The sequence below is a fragment of the Panicum virgatum genome, chromosome 8N (genome assembly GCF_016808335.1).
Source record: "Panicum virgatum strain AP13 chromosome 8N, P.virgatum_v5, whole genome shotgun sequence".
NCBI classification, from domain to species: Eukaryota; Viridiplantae; Streptophyta; class Magnoliopsida; order Poales; family Poaceae; genus Panicum; species Panicum virgatum.
Window position 1 is genome coordinate 19,673,739 of NC_053152.1, and position 18,664 is coordinate 19,692,402.

General features: G+C 44.8%; 1 protein-coding gene across 3 annotated transcripts; it reads left to right on the forward strand.

Annotated features, from left to right (window-relative positions):
• The first annotated feature begins 4,695 nt into the window (after positions 1-4,695).
• On the forward strand, positions 4,696-15,747 carry LOC120686135 (disease resistance protein PIK6-NP-like). Of its 3 annotated transcripts, none has more exons than XM_039968302.1 (6): positions 4,696-4,830; positions 10,730-10,809; positions 10,992-11,040; positions 11,189-12,321; positions 12,796-13,326; positions 13,640-15,747. In XM_039968302.1, the coding sequence occupies exons 4-6, from the start codon at positions 11,305-11,307 to the stop codon at positions 15,578-15,580; spliced, it is 3,489 nt and encodes a 1,162-aa protein (XP_039824236.1). In that variant the 5' UTR covers positions 4,696-4,830; positions 10,730-10,809; positions 10,992-11,040; positions 11,189-11,304; the 3' UTR covers positions 15,581-15,747. The 3 variants fall into 3 exon arrangements, with proteins under 3 accessions (XP_039824236.1, XP_039824237.1, XP_039824238.1); XM_039968303.1 differs by having other exon boundaries at positions 11,201-12,321; XM_039968304.1 differs by lacking the exon at positions 10,730-10,809 and having other exon boundaries at positions 4,744-4,830.
• The last annotated feature ends 2,917 nt before the right edge of the window (positions 15,748-18,664 follow it).

Below are 18,664 nucleotides of genomic sequence, written 5' to 3' on the forward strand. Positions count from 1 at the left end.
CTTAGTGATCACATCTTTAGGTTTAGGACTAGTTTAGCTCTTGAGTGAGTGAGTGAGCAAGATTGTGAGCCTTGTGCTCTAGTTCTTGTGTGAACAAAAGTGTATCTCGGTGAGCGGCCATCCTTGGAGTCTTGGTGACTTGCCGGCACGTCTTCGACCCTCCGACTTGGTGTGGAGCGGCGACGACAAGCTTTGTGCGGGGGATGTGGAGACCCCCTTCATTGGTGGAGAAGCTCCTTAGTGGAACCCAGGATCAAGGTGACCGTGGGCTTGGTGTCCTCGGGAAAGACTTGATTGCCGAGAAGCAATACTCTTTGTGAGTGCTTCAACAACATGGATGTAGGTGTGCCTTTGTGGCTAACCGAACCACAGGATAAATCCTCGTGTCACAAGAGTTTGCATTCTCTCATCCCTCCTTTAAGCTTCCACATTTCATATTACAACCTTTGTGTGCCTTTACTTTCTAGAGTAGAGTCTTGATAGTATTGGCTATAGGTTGCTTACCTCTTTTTGGGATGAGGGTTTTCACACTAGATAAACACTAGTTGCACATCTAGATAGCATGATCTTAGTTTAATTTATGTGTAAATAGTTGGAGCCATAGGTCAAGATTTTTAGTTTGCCTAATTCACCCCCTCCCTCTCTTAGGCTTCGAGCACCCGATTTCTTTCAGTAGGTGTCAAAAAACAGAAGCTAAGGGTTGTCTCTATTGTTGGGGTGGGAGGCCTTGGCAAAACAACTATTGCCAATTCAGTGTATGAAAGATTACAGGGACAATTTGAGAGTCATGCTTTTGTGTCGGTTTCACTTAAACCAGACATGAAGCTCATTCTCAGAAGCATACTCCGGCAAGTTAGAAAATATAGGTGTATTAATACTTCATGCATGTAAGATTCTCTTTTGATGTGATGGATTTGGAATTTTGAATTTCGCAACTAAACAAGACCTATATATATAAAACCACTGACTGCTGCAGGAGATGCACGCCGTCTGAGCTGCTCCGCAGATCTCGAGGACCACATAGCAAATGCTAACTTGCTTTTTTAACTATATATGTAAACTTTCGGCGGTGCATGGGAATACTGGCTAGCACATAGATAGAAGTGCTAGCTCAAGTGCTATGTACTTCACGTGTTGTTATTTTAGAGACAAAACTCTCCGATCTCCGTGGTTAGGTTATAATTAGTACAATCCCATCACTTTCTCCAAAACCCACAGCAATAGCCGTGTCTCATTCGCCATACCACATTATATTACCAATCTAGCTACTGATGGCCAAAGAGGAGCAAGCAAGGCATGCACGGAGCCCTCTGCAAACAGAGTTATTGTTTCAAAAGTTTGATTGCCTATATGCATGAACTCTGTGTGACGGCTGGAGATACTGTAATTACTCACCACCGAGCGTTGTGCTGCCCTATTGACCGTTCGTGAATGGATACAGATACACGATACATGGGCACGAATATGTCTGATCCAAGTCACTTTTGCTTGTACCAACCCTAACTAGCAGTATGAGGCTATTCTGGAGCCTTAAGTTTCGCTTTTGCTTTATGAATCCTTAAATGCGCCTTATTGTGGGCCATTTCTGGAGTACACACATCTCTTTCTTCAAAACAACTATTTGGTATTCCACATTTTAAAAGAAATGATTGCTCTTGGTCTAAGAAGGGGAGGGGTGAATTGGACAAACTAAAAGGTCAACCAATGTCTTTCACTATCTATTATCTTATTATTTGGCCAACAAACGGAGCCTCCACGTTCGCTCTCAAGATCTAGAAATTCCCACGTTAATTGGAGAAAGAAAAAATTAAAATTACCCACCACTGCCATTATTAAAAAAATAGGCTAAAGTACCCCTATACATTTTTATAAATTACCCACCAGTTCCATTAATGTATATTTCTATTTATAAATATAAATTTATCCATCGTTTTGCACATCAAACTACATATCGTGCATACCTATAGGATACTAGCTACACAAATAATTAACATATTTTACCACACATATATATTATTGTATTACCAAAATCTCAAATGTACCTTAAACAAGATAATTTTAGACTTTGCCCTCCAAAGATTTGTTGCCGACATTGCTACAAGACACTACCACACCTCAAAATTAACACCAAAAACTCAAAAAATTAACACCACAAGCAGATCAGAAACCAAGACAATATCGATGCAGGCCATGATTGGTATAGTAAGTTCATCAAGCTTGTGACATGAAAATAGGTTGCTGAAATTCTGAACGGAATCTATGCTCTGCACTATAGAGATTTGTTGGCTCCCAAAAAGCAAAAAACTTGGATCGATTGTTTCCCAACATAAATTAGGCTATGAAGGCATGGCTTCATAAACATAGTAGCAACAGACGACCAAGAGGATTATAAAGTAGGGGAGCTAGCAAAAGAACAACTGAGTCAGTTGAACTGAGCAGTGGGCAGCATCATTGCAAGGGCTGGCAAATAAGAAACATGTTACTACTACAACAACGAATAGTAGTAGCTAAGATTGAGGAGATTGGCAGTTGTGACAGAATTAGGGCTGTGCGCTTGCCATGCGGCCACATCATTGAGAAAGAAAAAGAAAATTATATGCAAAAGGAGGCACCACTGCACTAGCAGCAGATCGAGAAGCACTCTTGATTACTGAAGCATGTAGCATGTGATGAGAAAAATTTAAGTTTGTAAATAATAATTACAAAAAATGCAAGATATAATTGGAATATCAATACTAGCCGCGCAAATGAGCGGGTCACCTCACTAGTTTTGTACAAAATTTAAACTTGATCAAGTTATCTAGATGTGCAATTATTGTTCAACTAGTGTTTAACTCATCCCTTGCAGCAGCTTGATTGGCTAGACTAACACCCATCAGGATATCCTCTTTTGCTATTTGGTGGAAGAAGGCCGAGAAGACACTACAGAAACATCTTAGGAAAGGCTTCTATTCCTTCTGTGTCCTTGGGGCTCTGATCATTTGGATGCATAGAAATAGAAATGCCTTTGTGTTTGATGGGTTGACACCCAACTTACAGCGGGTTGTGCAGGCTTTGAAGGATGAAGCACATGCTTGGCAGTTTGCCGTGGCCAAAGGGTTGTCTATCCTCTACCTCGAGTTAGGGGTGGTCGATCGCTACGGAGTTGGGTGGTTCTATCGGACTGGTCCTGCCCTTGTGTTTTTCTATAAATTAAGTTATTTTCTGGTTGTGCGCTCCTTGCTCTTGTCCAAGGTAAGGAGCATCTCTTTGTAATTGGACTACTCTTTCTCTCTTAATACAAAGATATGTAGCGCTCATGCATGTTTGAGAAAAAAAACTTCTAAACGAGGATGGCATATGGCAAAGGTTAATAAGGAAAAAATATTTAGGAGATAAAACCTTGTCACAAGTATATAAGAAGGCTGGAGAATCTCATTTTTGGTCGGGCCTCAAGGAGATGAAAGATCTCTTCCTATCATTAAGAGTTTTCAAAGTTCATAGTGGAGACCAAACTAGATTTTGGAAGATCTATGGTTAGGAAATAAAACCTTAAAAGTTGAATACCTAGAGCTGTACAGAATCACTATAAGAAAAATGTTATTTGTGGCCAATGTGCTTAATTCTAGGCCTCTCAATGTTTCTTTTAGAAGAGCTTTGTTAGGTAACAAATTAACCCAATGGCTGCAACTCGTAAGCAAAGTGGGGGATGTGGCTTTAACTGAGAAAGATGCTTTTGTTTGGACGCCAAATAGGAACGGCTTGTTCACAGTAAAATCCATGTATCAAATATGATGACTAATGAAGCTACCCCGGCATTTTGTAGATCCTGGAAAATAGAAGTTCCTCTAAAAATCAAAATCTTTTTTTGGTTTTTTAAGAAAGGTGTTACACTAACTAAGGACAATATGATCAAAAGAAATTGGAAAGGCAGTGCTAAGTGCTGTTTGTGTAATTCTAATGAAACCATACATCAGTTATTTTTCGAGTGCCATGTGGCAAAAATTATTTGGTTCTCATTTTTTATTGCATTCAACATAAAGCCTCCTACCGGTTTTACACATTTGCTGGGTGCTTGGATCAAAGGTTTTCATCATACTATTAGAAACCAAGTTTTGGTTGGAGTTACAACTCTTTGATGGGCATTATGGTTGAGTAGGAAATAAAATAATTTTCAAAAGGAAGGTGCCTAATTCTTATTTGCAGATGATCTTTAGGGGCACGTACTGGACAAGAAACTGGGCAAGGTTATCTAAAGAGAAAGAGAAAACTTCTTTGAACGTGCGTAATGGCAAAGCAGGATGGAACTTCAGGAATAGGATTCAGCATTAGTCTTAGTTGTTTCGCTTTTGAGTGGTTGTTTGCTTTGTTTCTTAACGTTGTTGGTGTTCATTGGTTAGGTTTTGTTCCTGAACTTATGCTATTGCCGTAGAAGGCGCCTGGAGCCTAAAGATTTTGCTCCTGAACGTTTTATTTGTGGCTGCACCCATTCACTTGTGAGTGCGGGAGGCTGGATAATGATCCTTTTTTTAAAAAAAAGCAACTTCTCTGAACGAATATTTGACCAACTTCCTCACAACTACTCAGACTGGAACTTCCTACCAACACCTTGCATACCTACCCTGAGAAAAAAAAAGCACCTATATTTCTATTTGGCGTCTTCGTCTAGAGTCAAGTCAACTTGTTGTGTCCTCGTTCTAATCCGGATCCCATTGGCTTGCTTTATATATAATCTTCAAATGGCAGCAGCCCCCAGCCGGCCAGCCCACCCTTCATCCGGCCACCAACCTCAGCCTGCACGTCTTGTTCTTCGATCTGTCCCTAGCTTTGGATCCCTCAAGTCATCTCCAGGTCAGTGCTTCTAGCAAGCTGCTTAGTTCCGATTGGTTTTAACCTTGCTGATGCTTAAGTTGCAACGTTGCTTCTCTGAATCGCATGGATTGCAATTTCCTGACTACACATTGGTTATTGGTAGGTCATTCAGCTAAAATGCTAGATACTTTGCTCAGGGAAAGTAGAGATAGTTCAATATTGTGTACATACATGGACTCTATGTAGCCTCACGTATGCACTTATACATATATACCATCAGCCAACACTCCCCTGCAGTTTTAACATCACCTATAAATCTTAGAACCTAAGCATGTAAGGTTAGAGGGTACTCAAGTTGATCCAATCACTAATCTACAACCATACATTTTTCTGCAGATCCATAGACACCTGGTCATGCATCTCAAACGGCTGATCTTAGATTTATTCATTGCACATCTTTGTTTTTAGGGTGATGGCAAGGATATTCTGTTGACTATAAGAATAAATACCAGATCATTAGTAGTTATAGGCTTTTGAAATACAGATTCAGGACTAGTTTTTGTTTCTCTTGCTTCCTAAATTCACTGGTTCTTACTTTAGTTCTTTGTATTAGGCCAACTGTGGGTTCAGAGTTGTAGTGCATTCAGGACAGCTCACTTTGTACGCCTAACATCTAAAGTCTGTATATTTAGATTCTTTGTCCAGTGAGATGAAGCAAGTCGATGAATAGGTTCCAACATCTTTAGTAAGTCTATGAGTATTAATTTGCTATTAGTTTTCACACAACTCTCTGGGAAAAGGGAGCATCTGAACAACGAAACTAGATCTTGAAACAAAATGACGCAAGCAATGCTGGGCGCCAGCTAAGCATGATGGGCAATACTATATTCTGGTGCATTTATGGCATATAAATTGTTTCCTCGCTATTCATCTCCCTAAACTGGATTTGATTGTGTGAAAGGATCGAGACCCAAGAAGGGGGGTTGAATTGGGACTTTTTTCAAATTTCTATCGAGTCCTTAACCTAGACTAGTGTTGCCCAATCTACAAAGGTTGATCCTATCAACTAGAGCATACTAGCATCATCATTCTAGGTAGGATAACACACTAACATATTCATCTTCCTTAGAGTTGATCACACTAACAAATATGCACTCTAGTCAAAAGAAACAAACTAGCAAGATAAACTCCTAGACAAAAGCAATCAAGCAAGAGTCTAAGAAAGCACAAGAGATATGAAATGCTAGTAAAGTAAATAAGAGGGACACGGGACAACCGGATTTTTTTCTTGTGGTATCGAGGAGTTGACGCTCCCCCCTAATCCCCCCTAATCCACGTTGGAGCACCCACTAAGGGTATCGCTCCCTTGCATAACCAAGAAGCAAGTCTTCACTAAGAATGCTCTTTCTCCATCTTTGGAATGGCGAGTTTCACACCATATACAATCTCCTTCTCTTGGGGCTCCCACAATCTTCAAGAGCTCACCAAGAGTCACCCGATCACCAAGATCGTCTAGGTGCCGTCAAACACCAAGAGTACCAAGCTCTCAAGGCTTCACTTGACCCTCACTGAGATGGCCCTAAGCACTAGCACACTTGCTACTCAAGGAATGGTTGATTTCTTCTTGTTTGAATCACTTGCAATCACTAGATCTTCATTCAATGGCTCCAAACACTTCTCTTCTCTTGTCTAGGGTGGCCTCATGTATTCAATGCGTCAAAGGCATCATAAATGAGCCAGGGGGTCGACTTATATAGAGTGGAGAAACACCCCTAGCTGTTGGAAAGATACTGCCTAGAAAGTCGTAGGCACCGGATAGACCGCTGAGGTAGCACCAGTGCAACCGGTCACACTAAAACTAAATAGTAGCCATTGACGATCTGACACTGTGACAGTCTGACAGAAATGCACCGGTGCTTGGTAAGGTATGGCACCGGTGTAACCGGTGTTGAAGAATTTCCTTCACTGACCATTGCATAGTCTCTTATCAATGCCACTGTGAATGCACCGGTGGTCCAAAATCAAGCCAACGGTGTAACCGGTGCTGAAGCGAAGTTTCTAACCCCCAATACATGCTCTGAAGGATGACATGGTGAATAGACTGGTGCTCAACCTTATGGCACCTCAACCTTATGGCACCGGTGTAACCGGTGAAACTAAAGCTTTTCACTTGATCCCAGTTGCCACTGTCCAGTTAGACCGGTGGTGAGGCACCAGTGCAACTGGTCGCCTTCGGATGCACCGGTGCTGACTCATCGGTGTAACCGGTGCTACTGTCTTTTTCTGATTTGAGCTGAGTTGATTTGCAATTGATTCTTTCTTCGAGCTTTTGTTCTTCCAAGTGTTTTCTTGAGTTCTTTTGAGCTGACTTGGACTGAATTGAGCAAGTGTGCATCGTTTCTAAGGCCAAATCGATTCGAGTCAAGCTACTAACCCGACAACCCCTCTTAATAGTATGATCACTAACTTAAGTCTATAAAAGTCAAACTAAATTAAGTGTTCTTCATCTCCTTATGACACTTGAATCTAGAAAGGTCCTTATCCTTGAAAATTGAGTCCGTGAATCATTTGATCATGAATTTTGAGGGGTCTCCTTTCACATTTTATATGAGACTTAACTTGTAAAGATTATTTCCTTCAAAACACACGTTAGTTGCATACGGTCATCATTAATCACCGAAACTTACCAAATGCATCTATGGGCCTAGATGCGCTTCAATCTCCCTCTTTTTGGTGATTGATGACAACACAAAATAGAGATAGCATAATATGAAATTGAAAGCGCTACAATACATGCAAGGTACAAGATAAACAAGGAACTAAACAAGCATGCAATAACTGAAAATAAAGCACATGTAGAGACATGTCAACACAAGAGCATACATAATATCCAAATGACATGTCTAATAAATAAAGATTCTTGAAAAATCCAAATCACGCCACAAACCCCTCGGCTCCCCCTATCTCTACTCCCCTCCCCCTATCTATCTCCCCCTTTGGCAACAAAGCCCAAAAAAAGGCGAAGCTACTCCTGGGGTGGAGAAGACGGAGTCGACTGGCTGGGTGCGGCGATGAAGCGGTTGGGGTCGTCGTCAGAGTCATCGGTGGAGACGGTAGGCGTGAGTGGAGAAGTCGTCGGAGCAGCTGAAGAAGTATGTGGAGCTGAAGACGTGGCTGCCTCCGTGATGACACTAGTGGCCTCCGTCAAAGGTGCCAACAAGACGGGAACGGTGTCCGCTGAGGATGGACGAACAACTATCGGATGGATCGGCTCGAAGGTGAGTGTGGTGACTGGAAGAGGCAAAGCAGACAGGTGTTGGACTGATGGAGCATCTCTTGCTACCGGAGGAAGAGGGCCCGCTGCACCTCGGTCATCCCAAACTGCTGTCCTGGAGCTGGAGCTGGAGAAGGCATCACAAACCCCCCGGTCTGAAGAAGTGGTGACATCGGGTACGAGGCCAAGGGTGTCTGCACAAATCCGCCAATCGGAGGAGGAGGGCCAGAGGGGTCGTACTGGAGCTGCTGCGTAGTAGGGAACTGGGGCCCCGGCAAACCCTGGTGGTGGTAAAGTGTCCCAAAACATTGATCTGCTGCTGCTGCTGGGACTGAACAAAGAGTTGCTGCCTCATGGCCTCCTGCTGCTGCTGCCTCAACTCCTAGAAGAGGAGTGTCTGAGCCTCCACTTGGTGAGCCTGCTCAGCTAGTAACATGTTCTGTATCTCCCTCTGTGTGCGCTGCTCATCTGCAAGTGTCTGAAGAAGAGCTGCAAGTGAGTCTGGCTGAGACACCTAAGCAGCTGTAACTGGTGGTGTAGGGACTGGACCACATGAGGAACCTGCCTCGTCGTCGTGAGCAGCTCGGGGGACGAAAATCATCGGAGTGTAGTCCTCGTCGTCCTCCGAGTCGTCTGTGTCCACAGCCAAGAACCCGGGCAGCTGTGCCTTTGCCTCGTCCAAAGCGGCGTCCTCTGTAGCCCTCTCCTCATCCCGGACTCTGCCCTCGGCCAAAGCACGCTCGTCCAAAGTCCTCTGTCCTAGGCGCTAGCCTCTCAGGCCACATCTTCTGTCTCGAGGTGCAGGTCGTGAGTACTCCTTGAAGCTCAACCTCGAGTGCTGCAGGTCGTCCATATGAGCGTGCTACCCGAGCTATGCTAGGGTCCAGCTGATCCAGTGCGCGAACGGCTGCTGACGGTGAGCTGTCATCCCATCAAATATCACCTCCTCTAACTCACAGATACAAAGATCTACAATGTCGAACTGTCTGCCTGTCAATATGTGGATAAGAAGCCACTACTGCAGAGCTGTGAGTCCCTCATTGTACCCCAGCCTATAGAGCAGACTCCGCCGAAGAGCTAGGTGAATAGTCTTGGCGAGCGGCGCGAGTCTGTCTGGGTTCCTCGGTGTCCCAGGCAGGAACGGCTGAATGAACAGAATGCTGGCCTCCTCATCTAGAGGTGGGTATGGCTAGTGAGGGCGACGGGGAGGCTCGACATCACTGTAGGTCAGGTGGTGTAGAGAGTGAGGCTTTGCTGAGTGTGTCACCCCATGTAAAGCAGCCAGCCTCTCTCGTGTCAACCTGCAGTGCCTCCACTGTAACATGAACTCAATAAACTCTCGGTCATCATCAACAGACAAAGTGGCGTTGAAGACCTGGACCCACTCACGGACATATATATCTATCCCTGTCGCTGAGTAGTGCTTGCAATCCTGGGTACACCTCAAAGAACGGGAGTATAGGGACTCCCCCAGCTGCCACTCTGAGAGATCCCCAGTGGAGTCTCCTGTGCTCGCTGAACCTGACGCCCAACTGACAGTAGGCGTAGTAGAACGCCATTTGTATCCGAGTGTAGAACCGGCGGTCAACGTTGTGCTCTCTCTGCTCCGGAAACCAAGTCTTAGAAGTGACATGTCGAAATCGCCGGATCTTGTGTGACGGCACCCCTCTGGGGTCAATGATATCAACCATGTAAGACTCTGAGGAACTGTCACCTCCAGGTTGATCTCCTGGCTGAGTGTCACCCTCTGTCTACTGCTACGGCTGAGTGCGAGTCCCTCGCCTCTGAACTGCACCTCCTCGAGTCCGTGGACCAACGCGAGGAGGCAGTGTTGGCTGAGCTGTCTTTGTGGTGCGTGTACGCACTGAGCGGCGTAGCTGTGGTGTGTCCTCGGGCTCCTCCTGCCTCTCGGCCTCTGCCTCTGACTCTCTAATCCGGACTGAGCGCTGTGGCTGATCTGCAGCATCTGCTGCTGCTAGTGCTCGGTCCCTCTCGCGTTCATCGCGAGATCTCTTCTTCTTCGCCACAACAACTGCTTTCTCCTTTCCTTTCTTATCTCCTGCCATCTGTCAGAGAATTGATGGAAGATACTAGATTAAGGTAGGAAATAATATAACAATATGGAATCATGTACTAGAGATGAGAGATCCTAAGCATAGCATGGATTTGATTTGAGCCTAATCAAAATCTCTAGTGGATGAAAACATGTATCTCAAGTCTTTTGCAAGATAATTTGAGTGTGTGTGTTACTAAGATAATTTGGACACAAGTAGAGTTCCTAGTTCAGCTAAAAATTCAAGTATCACCGGTTCAACCGGTGCTAGTCCACCGGTCTATCCGATGCTACCCGGTTGCACCGAAGCCATGGGAGAATGGATGAATAGGTTCCAACATCTTTAGTAATTCTATGAGTATTAATTTGCTATTAGTTTTCACACAACTCTCTGGGAAAAGGGAGCATCTTAACGAAACTAGATCTTGCAACAAAATGACACAAGCAATGCTGGGCGCCAGCTAAGCATGATGGGCAATACTATATTCTGGTGCATTTATGGCATATAAATTGTTTCCTCGCTATTCATCTCCCTAAACTGGATTTGGTTGTGTATAATAATAATAACTATATTCCTTAAAAGAAATAATAGTTGAGCATAATATTTGCAGGAGTCGACTGCATGGTGCCCAGGCTTGGTGAAGTTTGCTATCTCAGTCGCAGCTGTCTGATAGCAAACTAAAATTATTGTGTATGAACTACAGTGATCAATTATTCCAATTTGCTATTGTTTTACAATATACGATTGAAGTATTTTTCTTCCTGAGGCAAACAATTATGTTGTTTATAATTGATCCTCTTTTGTCCCATGTAACATCATCAGCAATTAATTTGTTCCACATTCTCACTTGATTAATTGTTCTTTTAAAACAGGCCCACTTGATCAAAGTATTAGGTTTGGTGCGGATCCCTTGACTAAGATGCCCACTCATGACTCATGATGCCCACTCATGACTCAATTGTCATCACTCATGACTCATGATGCCCACTCATCTAACAGGCCTTTGCCAGCCTTGTTTAACAATTTCCATACTAGCAGTTTTGTAGCTGAACTCACCTTTATTTAATAGTTCCCTCTCCAGGTACTTGGATGACGCACAGTTCTGGGCAATAGCGTTGTCAGGTATCAGCTGCTACCACTCCATAGACACACACAGAGAACAAGCTACGGAGTACAAAGAGAGCAATGGCCGACCTAGTGTTTGGCATCACCAAATCATTGGTGGAAGGGACACTGAGCATAGCCCTGTCAGCGATTGATGAGGAGTCAAAGCTGCGTCAGAGCACGCAGCATGACCTGGTGTTCATTGCTGGAGAGTTTGATATGATGCAGTCCTTCCTCAGCATCACCACTGCGGAGCATGTCAGGAACAACGTTGTGAGATCCTGGGTGACTCAGGTTCGTGACCTTGCCTACGATGTGGAAGACAGCATCGAGTTTGTCATCCACCTGGACACCAAGTCTGACTGGTGGCGCCGCAAGATCCCATCATGTATGCGGCAGCCCCTGCCCCTAGATGAGGCTGTTGGCATCATAGAGCAATTGAAGGTTAGAGTCCAGGATGTGAACCAGAGGAAGGAGCGCTACAAGCTTATAAGCGATTCTGGTGGCCTCAATCCAGTCATGGAGATGACGCAGCCGGGCATCACTGGTTCATCGTTTGACATGCTCGCTGAAGCAAGGAGCACCACCAGGAAGCAACGCGACATGGATGATCTCACCAACTTGCTCACCAGGGCGGGCAGCGACCGTCAGGTGATCTCAGTGTGGCTGTCTGGGGGCAATCTTGGAGCAGCGTCCAAGTCCATCGTCAGGGAGGCCTATGTCAACACAGCAATCATGGGAAATTTCAGCTGCCGTGCTTGGGTCAAGCTGGATAGGGCTTTCAATCTCCAGGAGTGTGATCTGTTCTCTGGTGATGGATCAAGGATCAGTTCCGCCACGGGCGGAACGCCTGAAGACCTGTCCGCCAAGATCAAGGAGCAAGTGAACAACCAAACATATCTCGTTGTCCTGGAACTGGAAGACCTATCAACCGATGTATGGGACACTATTCTAAAGTACCTTCCAGACAGGCAGAACGGGAGTCGTATTGTTGTGCTCACACAGCAGTTCCAGGTGGCAAGTCACTGCATGCGACTTCCATACATCCCGCAATTCTGGAGTGATTACTCGCTTTGTGTCTTCTCCGGGGACAAACAGGTAAGCCTGGAACAACATCAGTGATTTCTGCAAAAGACTGACTTCCTCAGTTATATTATGCCAGCCATACTGATGCAAGTATGCAATCTCTAAAACAGATCATGTGACACTACCTCATGGAAAATTATGTTTTTTTGAATCACATGTGAGGGAAAATTATCATGTGAAATTACTTGATGAAAAATCAACTAATATTATGTACAAATATATTTTACATTGAAACTACATGACTGTTGTCAATACAAGATTAAGAGCATATGTCTGATTCATGTTCAACATTTGGTTTGCAACCGCAAATGCTTGGTTCAAGTTCTGTTTTAAATGTTGTTCTTGGACTACGAGATAATAAAAGAAATAGGATCCATATTGAATATTTCCCAACTCACTGCATTTTCTAAATTCCGAGATGTGATGAGAAATTTGAACAATAAACTTTTGTTCCCTAAAATGCTCCTAACAATTTCTTACATCCAGGGACCCCTTATTGGACGCGAGTCAGAAATCAGTCAACTTCCTGAGTATCCAGCTACAGCACGTATGTCCGCTTTGCAAGTGATGTCTGTTTGCGGGATACCTGGTGCTGGGAAATCTGCTCTTGTTAGAAATTTGTACCGCAGCAAGATGAGTCAGAATAACCAATATAAAAACTATATCTGGGTGGATGTATACCACCCATTCAATTTAGTGGACTTCTGTAAGAGCATACTTATCCAATTCCATTCACGTTTTCTCAAGACAGGTGAAGACCCTGTCAAAACGTGTCATGGCCTTCTAAAAGATCAGCAGTGCCTACTAGTTATTGATAATCTGCAGTCAACAGAAGAATGGGACTTGATATGTGGTGCATTGGCGATTAGATCTGCAGTCAACACAAGTTCTAGAAATGCAATTGTTGTTATTACAAATGAAGAAAGAATTGCGTTACACTGTGCAGACAGAAAAGATCTTGTGTTTCACGTTAAACCTCTAGAAGCTGGGGCAGCCATTGATCTCTTCAAAAAAAAGGTGCATTTAGACAGATATTAAACTTCACTCCATTGTTCACCCTTTAATATAATCTACTTATGCATCCTATTGCAAATATAAATCTCTCATGGTTGCATGAATTACAGTTTTCTTGACGATTAATTATTAGGAAATCTCCAATAATACACTTGGCTAGTGATAAAGTATACATATAGATATAGGTTTTTTTGACGAAATTATATATAGACACACACTTCAGTTATTTCTCAATATTATGTTCAATTGGCGCACACTTTATATATCCCAACTTGACATATGCGAACCTAATGTAATTGCGATTTTTGATCTATAGGTAGAAGGCTCATATATTTCTGCAGATGCTGTTGAGACGGACCCAGTGTTACAGCAAGTTATCGCAACGTGTGGTGGACTTCCAAAAGTAATAGTTGCTTTAGCTGATGTTTTGGGCCAGACTTATAACTGGGCAGAGGAAGCCAGAATTTTGAATAACAATTCTCTACTCAACCTAGAGACCAGGCCGGAGTTTGTTTCTTTACAAGGTCTGTTTAGCTGGTTGTATTCCCACCTTGGTGCTTTGCCAAAGCACCTCAGGCAGCATGTAGCCTACCTATTAATTTTCCCTGGAGACTGCAGCATCCGACGACGGCGTTTGGTGATGCGGTGGGGTGCAGAGGGGTACTCCACGGACTGTGAAAGCTATACTGCAGATGAGAACGGGGAGGAGCTTTTCTCTAGGCTTGTCAAGGAGACAATGATTCAGCCTCCACCACGCACAACCATCACAAACACGAGAATGGTCTCGTTTGAAGTAAATGCTATGTTCCGTGAGTACATGATCTCACGACCTCTGCAAGAAAATATTGCAACTGCAATTGAGCTCTCTGCACTAAAAGGAACTTGCAGCCCAACAAGTAGGCGCAGAGGACGGCACCTTGTCATTGAACAAAGCTGGGACAGAGACAGGATTGTGTTCAACAACATTGACTTCTCCAGGCTAAGGTCTTTGACAGTGTTTGGGAAATGGGAAGAATTCTTCATCGCAGAAAGCATGAAGGTGCTTCGGGTGCTTGATCTGGAGGATGCATCAGGTGTGACAAATAAAGACCTCCAGAACATGCTAAAGCTGCTGCCTCGCCTCAAGTTCCTTTCTCTGAGAGGATGCAGTGAGATCAACTATCTGCCGAGTTCAGTGGGTGAACTAAGACAGCTCCAAGTTCTTGATGTCAGATACACCAACATAGTTACCATTCCAGCATCCATCACTAAGCTAAAGAAGCTGCAATACATCCGTGCGGGTCCCATGGCCCTACCTGAGGATCCATCAGCACCTCATGCTGTAGCATTCAAGTTGTCGGAGCTCTGCAGATGTCTCCAACTAGTTGGTGTCGGGCTGATGTCAGGGATTGGAGAGTTGACCGCGTTGCATACACTTGGAATTATCAATGTCAGTGAGACAGGGGGCAAAGTCATCCTGAAAGAGCTCAGGGATCTCACCCAATTGCGAAAACTTGGAGTGTCTGGGGTCAGCAACAAAAATGGCAAGGAGTTCTGTTCTGCCATCTTGTGTCACTCTCGTCTAGAATCCTTGTCAGTGTGGCTCAACGCGGACAATAAAGCTTGCTTAGATAGCATGCTCCCCGAGAACACCAATGAAACTTCAATTAAACTTCAGAGCCTTAAGCTGTATGGGCCTTTAGAAAAATTGCCAAGGTGGTTCGATAGGAACAAGCAACTTTGCAACCTCAAAAAGTTAAATTTAGAGCTGGACATGTTATTGGAAAATGACATAAAAGTTCTTGGGAAGCTACATGAATTATGTGTTCTACGTCTTCGTGTCAAGCCACCTCAAGATGAGATGCTCCATTTTCGTGTGGAGACTGCTGGGGTAGAGGATCGCAGTTATGAAAGGGTAAAGGTTCTCGAGATTGCTAGCAGATCAAGCTTACATGTAACTTTTGAATCTGCATCACAAGCAATGCAGAAGGTTGAGCTGCTCAATGTTGGATGCTGTACTAATGGTTCGCCGCTGCAGTTGGATGGGCTACAGCATCTCTCCAAACTGAAGGAAGTCCGAGTGATTGGTTCCAGTTCCAACGATGAAATACTTAAGACAAATTTCTATGGCCAATTTGCAGGCAAGCCAAGCAAACCTACTTTGAAGCTGGGGGAAGCCGTTCTGTCGAACCAGGCATCGACTGGACGAAAGGATCAACACTACTACTCATTTCCCTTTTATTGTACTACTCGACAAAACCCGATAGTGCAATCATGATGCCTATAAATACTGGAACATATGCTTTCTCCTGTATTATTGCAGCACCAAAAGCAGAATGCTAGAACTTGAACTTTGTACTACAGTGTAAGAAAAAGGATGTTTTGGAATTGTCGGTTTTTTAAACTGTATGGATATCTATCTCCCAGGTTGTTTATGTGGATCAATGGTGGTTACCCTTTTGGATGATGAGTGATTGACAATGTTGAGTGCATTTGATGTATCTCTTGGCTCGTGATGTGCAGACGTAGGCTGTGACGTGACGGTCGACATCATTATGGTGAGGGCGAGCTCCAGCTTGGGTGTGGTGTACCATGCGGTGATGACGAGCAAGCAAGAGACTTGGCACCGATGCATCGTGCGGTGGTGAAGGACAAGTTGAGGCTTAGCGCCGAGGGACCCGAGGAATTCGGGCAGAGTCATGGGCAGTTCACATGGTGAGCGATCAGAGCAAGAGTACATAGAGAGCGACAAGGTGATGAAGACGACATCGGCCAAGTCAGGGAGGAAGGTGATGGCGAGCTCGAGTAAGCTGCCCATACGGCAGGAGCGCAAAAGACATGTAGGTGTCGTGGCACTTGGCGGGAGGTTGGACACGCTTCGACATCGGACTACACTGACCCGCAGGGCCCACACGCATGCGACACACGCCTTTCTCACTTTGCCACTTCCGCCTCACACTGGCACCAAAGACTGGGGTATGACATCTTCCCCCGCCGAAGAACTAGCTTGACCCCAGGCCATTGCCGTAGGAAAACGCTCCTTGATCACATAGAATTCTTCCCATGTAGCTGCTGTTTGCCGGAATGGTGGACCATTTGGCAAGGACCTGAGGGACAGCAGCATTACCCTTTTTCACCAAACGCTGATCGAGCACCTGCTCCAGCTCCATAGCCGAAGCCTGCAAATCCACCTGAGAGCAAGGTCAGAGTACACCGGAGTAAAATCTGGGCGAAATGGTTTCAGTTGGGAAACATGGAAAATAGGATGGATGAGACTTTCTGATGGAAGATCTAGCTTGTATGTTGTGGCACCCACGCGTTCCAGCACTAAAAACGGTCCGTAGTACTTGAGAGCCAACTTCGAAAATGGTCGATTCGCCACTGAGGACTGAGCATATGGTGAGAGTTTTAGCAGAACTTGATCAACAATCTGGAACTCCAAATCCATTATGTGGCGATCCGCTTTATGCCAGCTGATCATGCAATAGGCCCGACTGCAAGAGTACATAGAGAGCGGGAAGGTGATGAAGACGGCATTGACAAAGTCATGGAGGAAGGCGATGGCGAGCTCGAGTAGGCTGCCTGTACGCCGGGAGCGCAAAAGACTTGTAGACGTCGTGGCACTTGGCGGGAGGTCGAAAATGCTTCGACATCGTAGATGGAAGATTACTGATTTGGACCTCAAAACTAGGCAGAGATAGGTGTTGACGGTCCTTAAGTCAGAAATAACACCGTCAACTCCTGCATCTTTTCATGACTTTCGAACACCAAAAGTAGTTATAGGACTTATTTCTAATCATTTCCACAAGTTTTGGTGATTCTTGGATTGCAGACACCCATACACAGAATAAGGTAAAAATAGACAAAAGACACAATACAATTGCACAGAATATCCAACCCTGCATCACACTTACAAAGAGGGCCCACAAAACAGAGCAAACCGAAAAATGAAACCCCGGCACCGACATACAAAAGAGAGGACCCACTCACCAGTCACCCAGCAAAAGACAGTGGCCAGAGGTGGTGCTGTGGGGCCGGCCGAACCCCTGGTTCGGCCAAACCCAGACAGGCACCCGTCCAGGTTTACTTTGGCCAGTGATTCTCTCTGATCCATCCAAAGGCGGTGGAGCAAGTTTCCATATCAAAAGATGGCGAGAACCAACCTTTGAAGCTATAAAAGGAACCTCCACACACCCTCTCATTCATTAACAATTTTCATTCATTCCACAAGGAGGAGTAGTAGTAGGACTCCACTTGTATCATTAGAGTAGAGGAAGTGTGCGAGGTGGAGGATCGGAGAAGAACCGGACGTGTCGGCCTCTCTTCGTCTTGTACTTCGATGGGTATGAACCACTTGAGTAAGTATCCGGAGTTCATCTTCTGTTAAGTTCTTGGTTTAGTATTCTTAAGTTATTCATTTGTTTACGGGTTCATTGTCCGTTCTCCTAACGGTTGCTCTGGTAGAGGGCCCCTGATAAAGACGGGTAACCCTGCGCAACGCTAGAGTAAGTAGTCGAAGGCTTAAGCGGTGCTTAGGTCCTAGATTGCCTTTGTTTGCCTCGTGCTCCACAGTATTGCGGGGTAGACCGTAGGTGGTGACAGCCCTATCGGTCCGCTACGAAGCTGCTTCGTGGTTAGTGCACTCCTCCCTGTCCGTGTACAGCGTAGAGCCACAAGCCAGAGGTCCCTAATAGTACCTGGGTCAGACCGGTGCCCGAAGTAAACAAGTGACGAGCCTAAGTTTTCCTTGCCTTGACCCTTAACTTTAGATAAACCACACTACCCCAAAGCTCTCCTACCTCTTGTTCTCCTGGGTTTAGCTAGCCAGAAGATCGTTGCACCTCCGTTCCCTGTGAAATCTCGATACCCTGAATACTCTCCAGGTGAAGTGCTACAACGGTATCTTCCGTGCGCTTGCGGATTATTCTGTGATCGTTAAGAAATACTAATAAGCATTTCTGGCGCCGTTTCCGAGGAACGGTTGTTGTAGCTATCTTCAAACCTAGTTTGCCCGTGAATCCTGTCTTTTACCTTTTCCTTTCTTTTATCCTTTTCTTTTACCATGGAAAACCTTTCTATCCAAAACCTTTCTGCTCCCAAGGGCGAGTTCATAGAGCTACCACAATCATCGAAGCCAATCACAGCTTCCAGCTTCGAGCTCCGCCCTAGCTTTATAGCCATGGTTCGGGAACAAACCTTCTCGGGATATGATAACAAAAATCCCTACCATCACCTACAAGAGTTCGAGGAGTTGTGCTCATGCCTGTCAATCGCAGGCATGGCACAAGAAACACTTCGGTGGAAGTTGTTTCCCTTCTCTCTCAATGAGAGGGCGAGGCAATGGTACGCCCATAACGTAGGA

Coding starts and splice junctions, on each gene's coding strand:
- LOC120686135 (XM_039968302.1), top strand. CDS start 11,305: ATGGCCGACCTAGTGTTTGGCATCACCAAATCATTGGTGGAAGGGACA. Junction 12,322..12,795: donor TCTTCTCCGGGGACAAACAG/GTAAGCCTGGAA, acceptor TCTTACATCCAG/GGACCCCTTATTGGACGCGA. Junction 13,327..13,639: donor TTGATCTCTTCAAAAAAAAG/GTGCATTTAGAC, acceptor TTTGATCTATAG/GTAGAAGGCTCATATATTTC.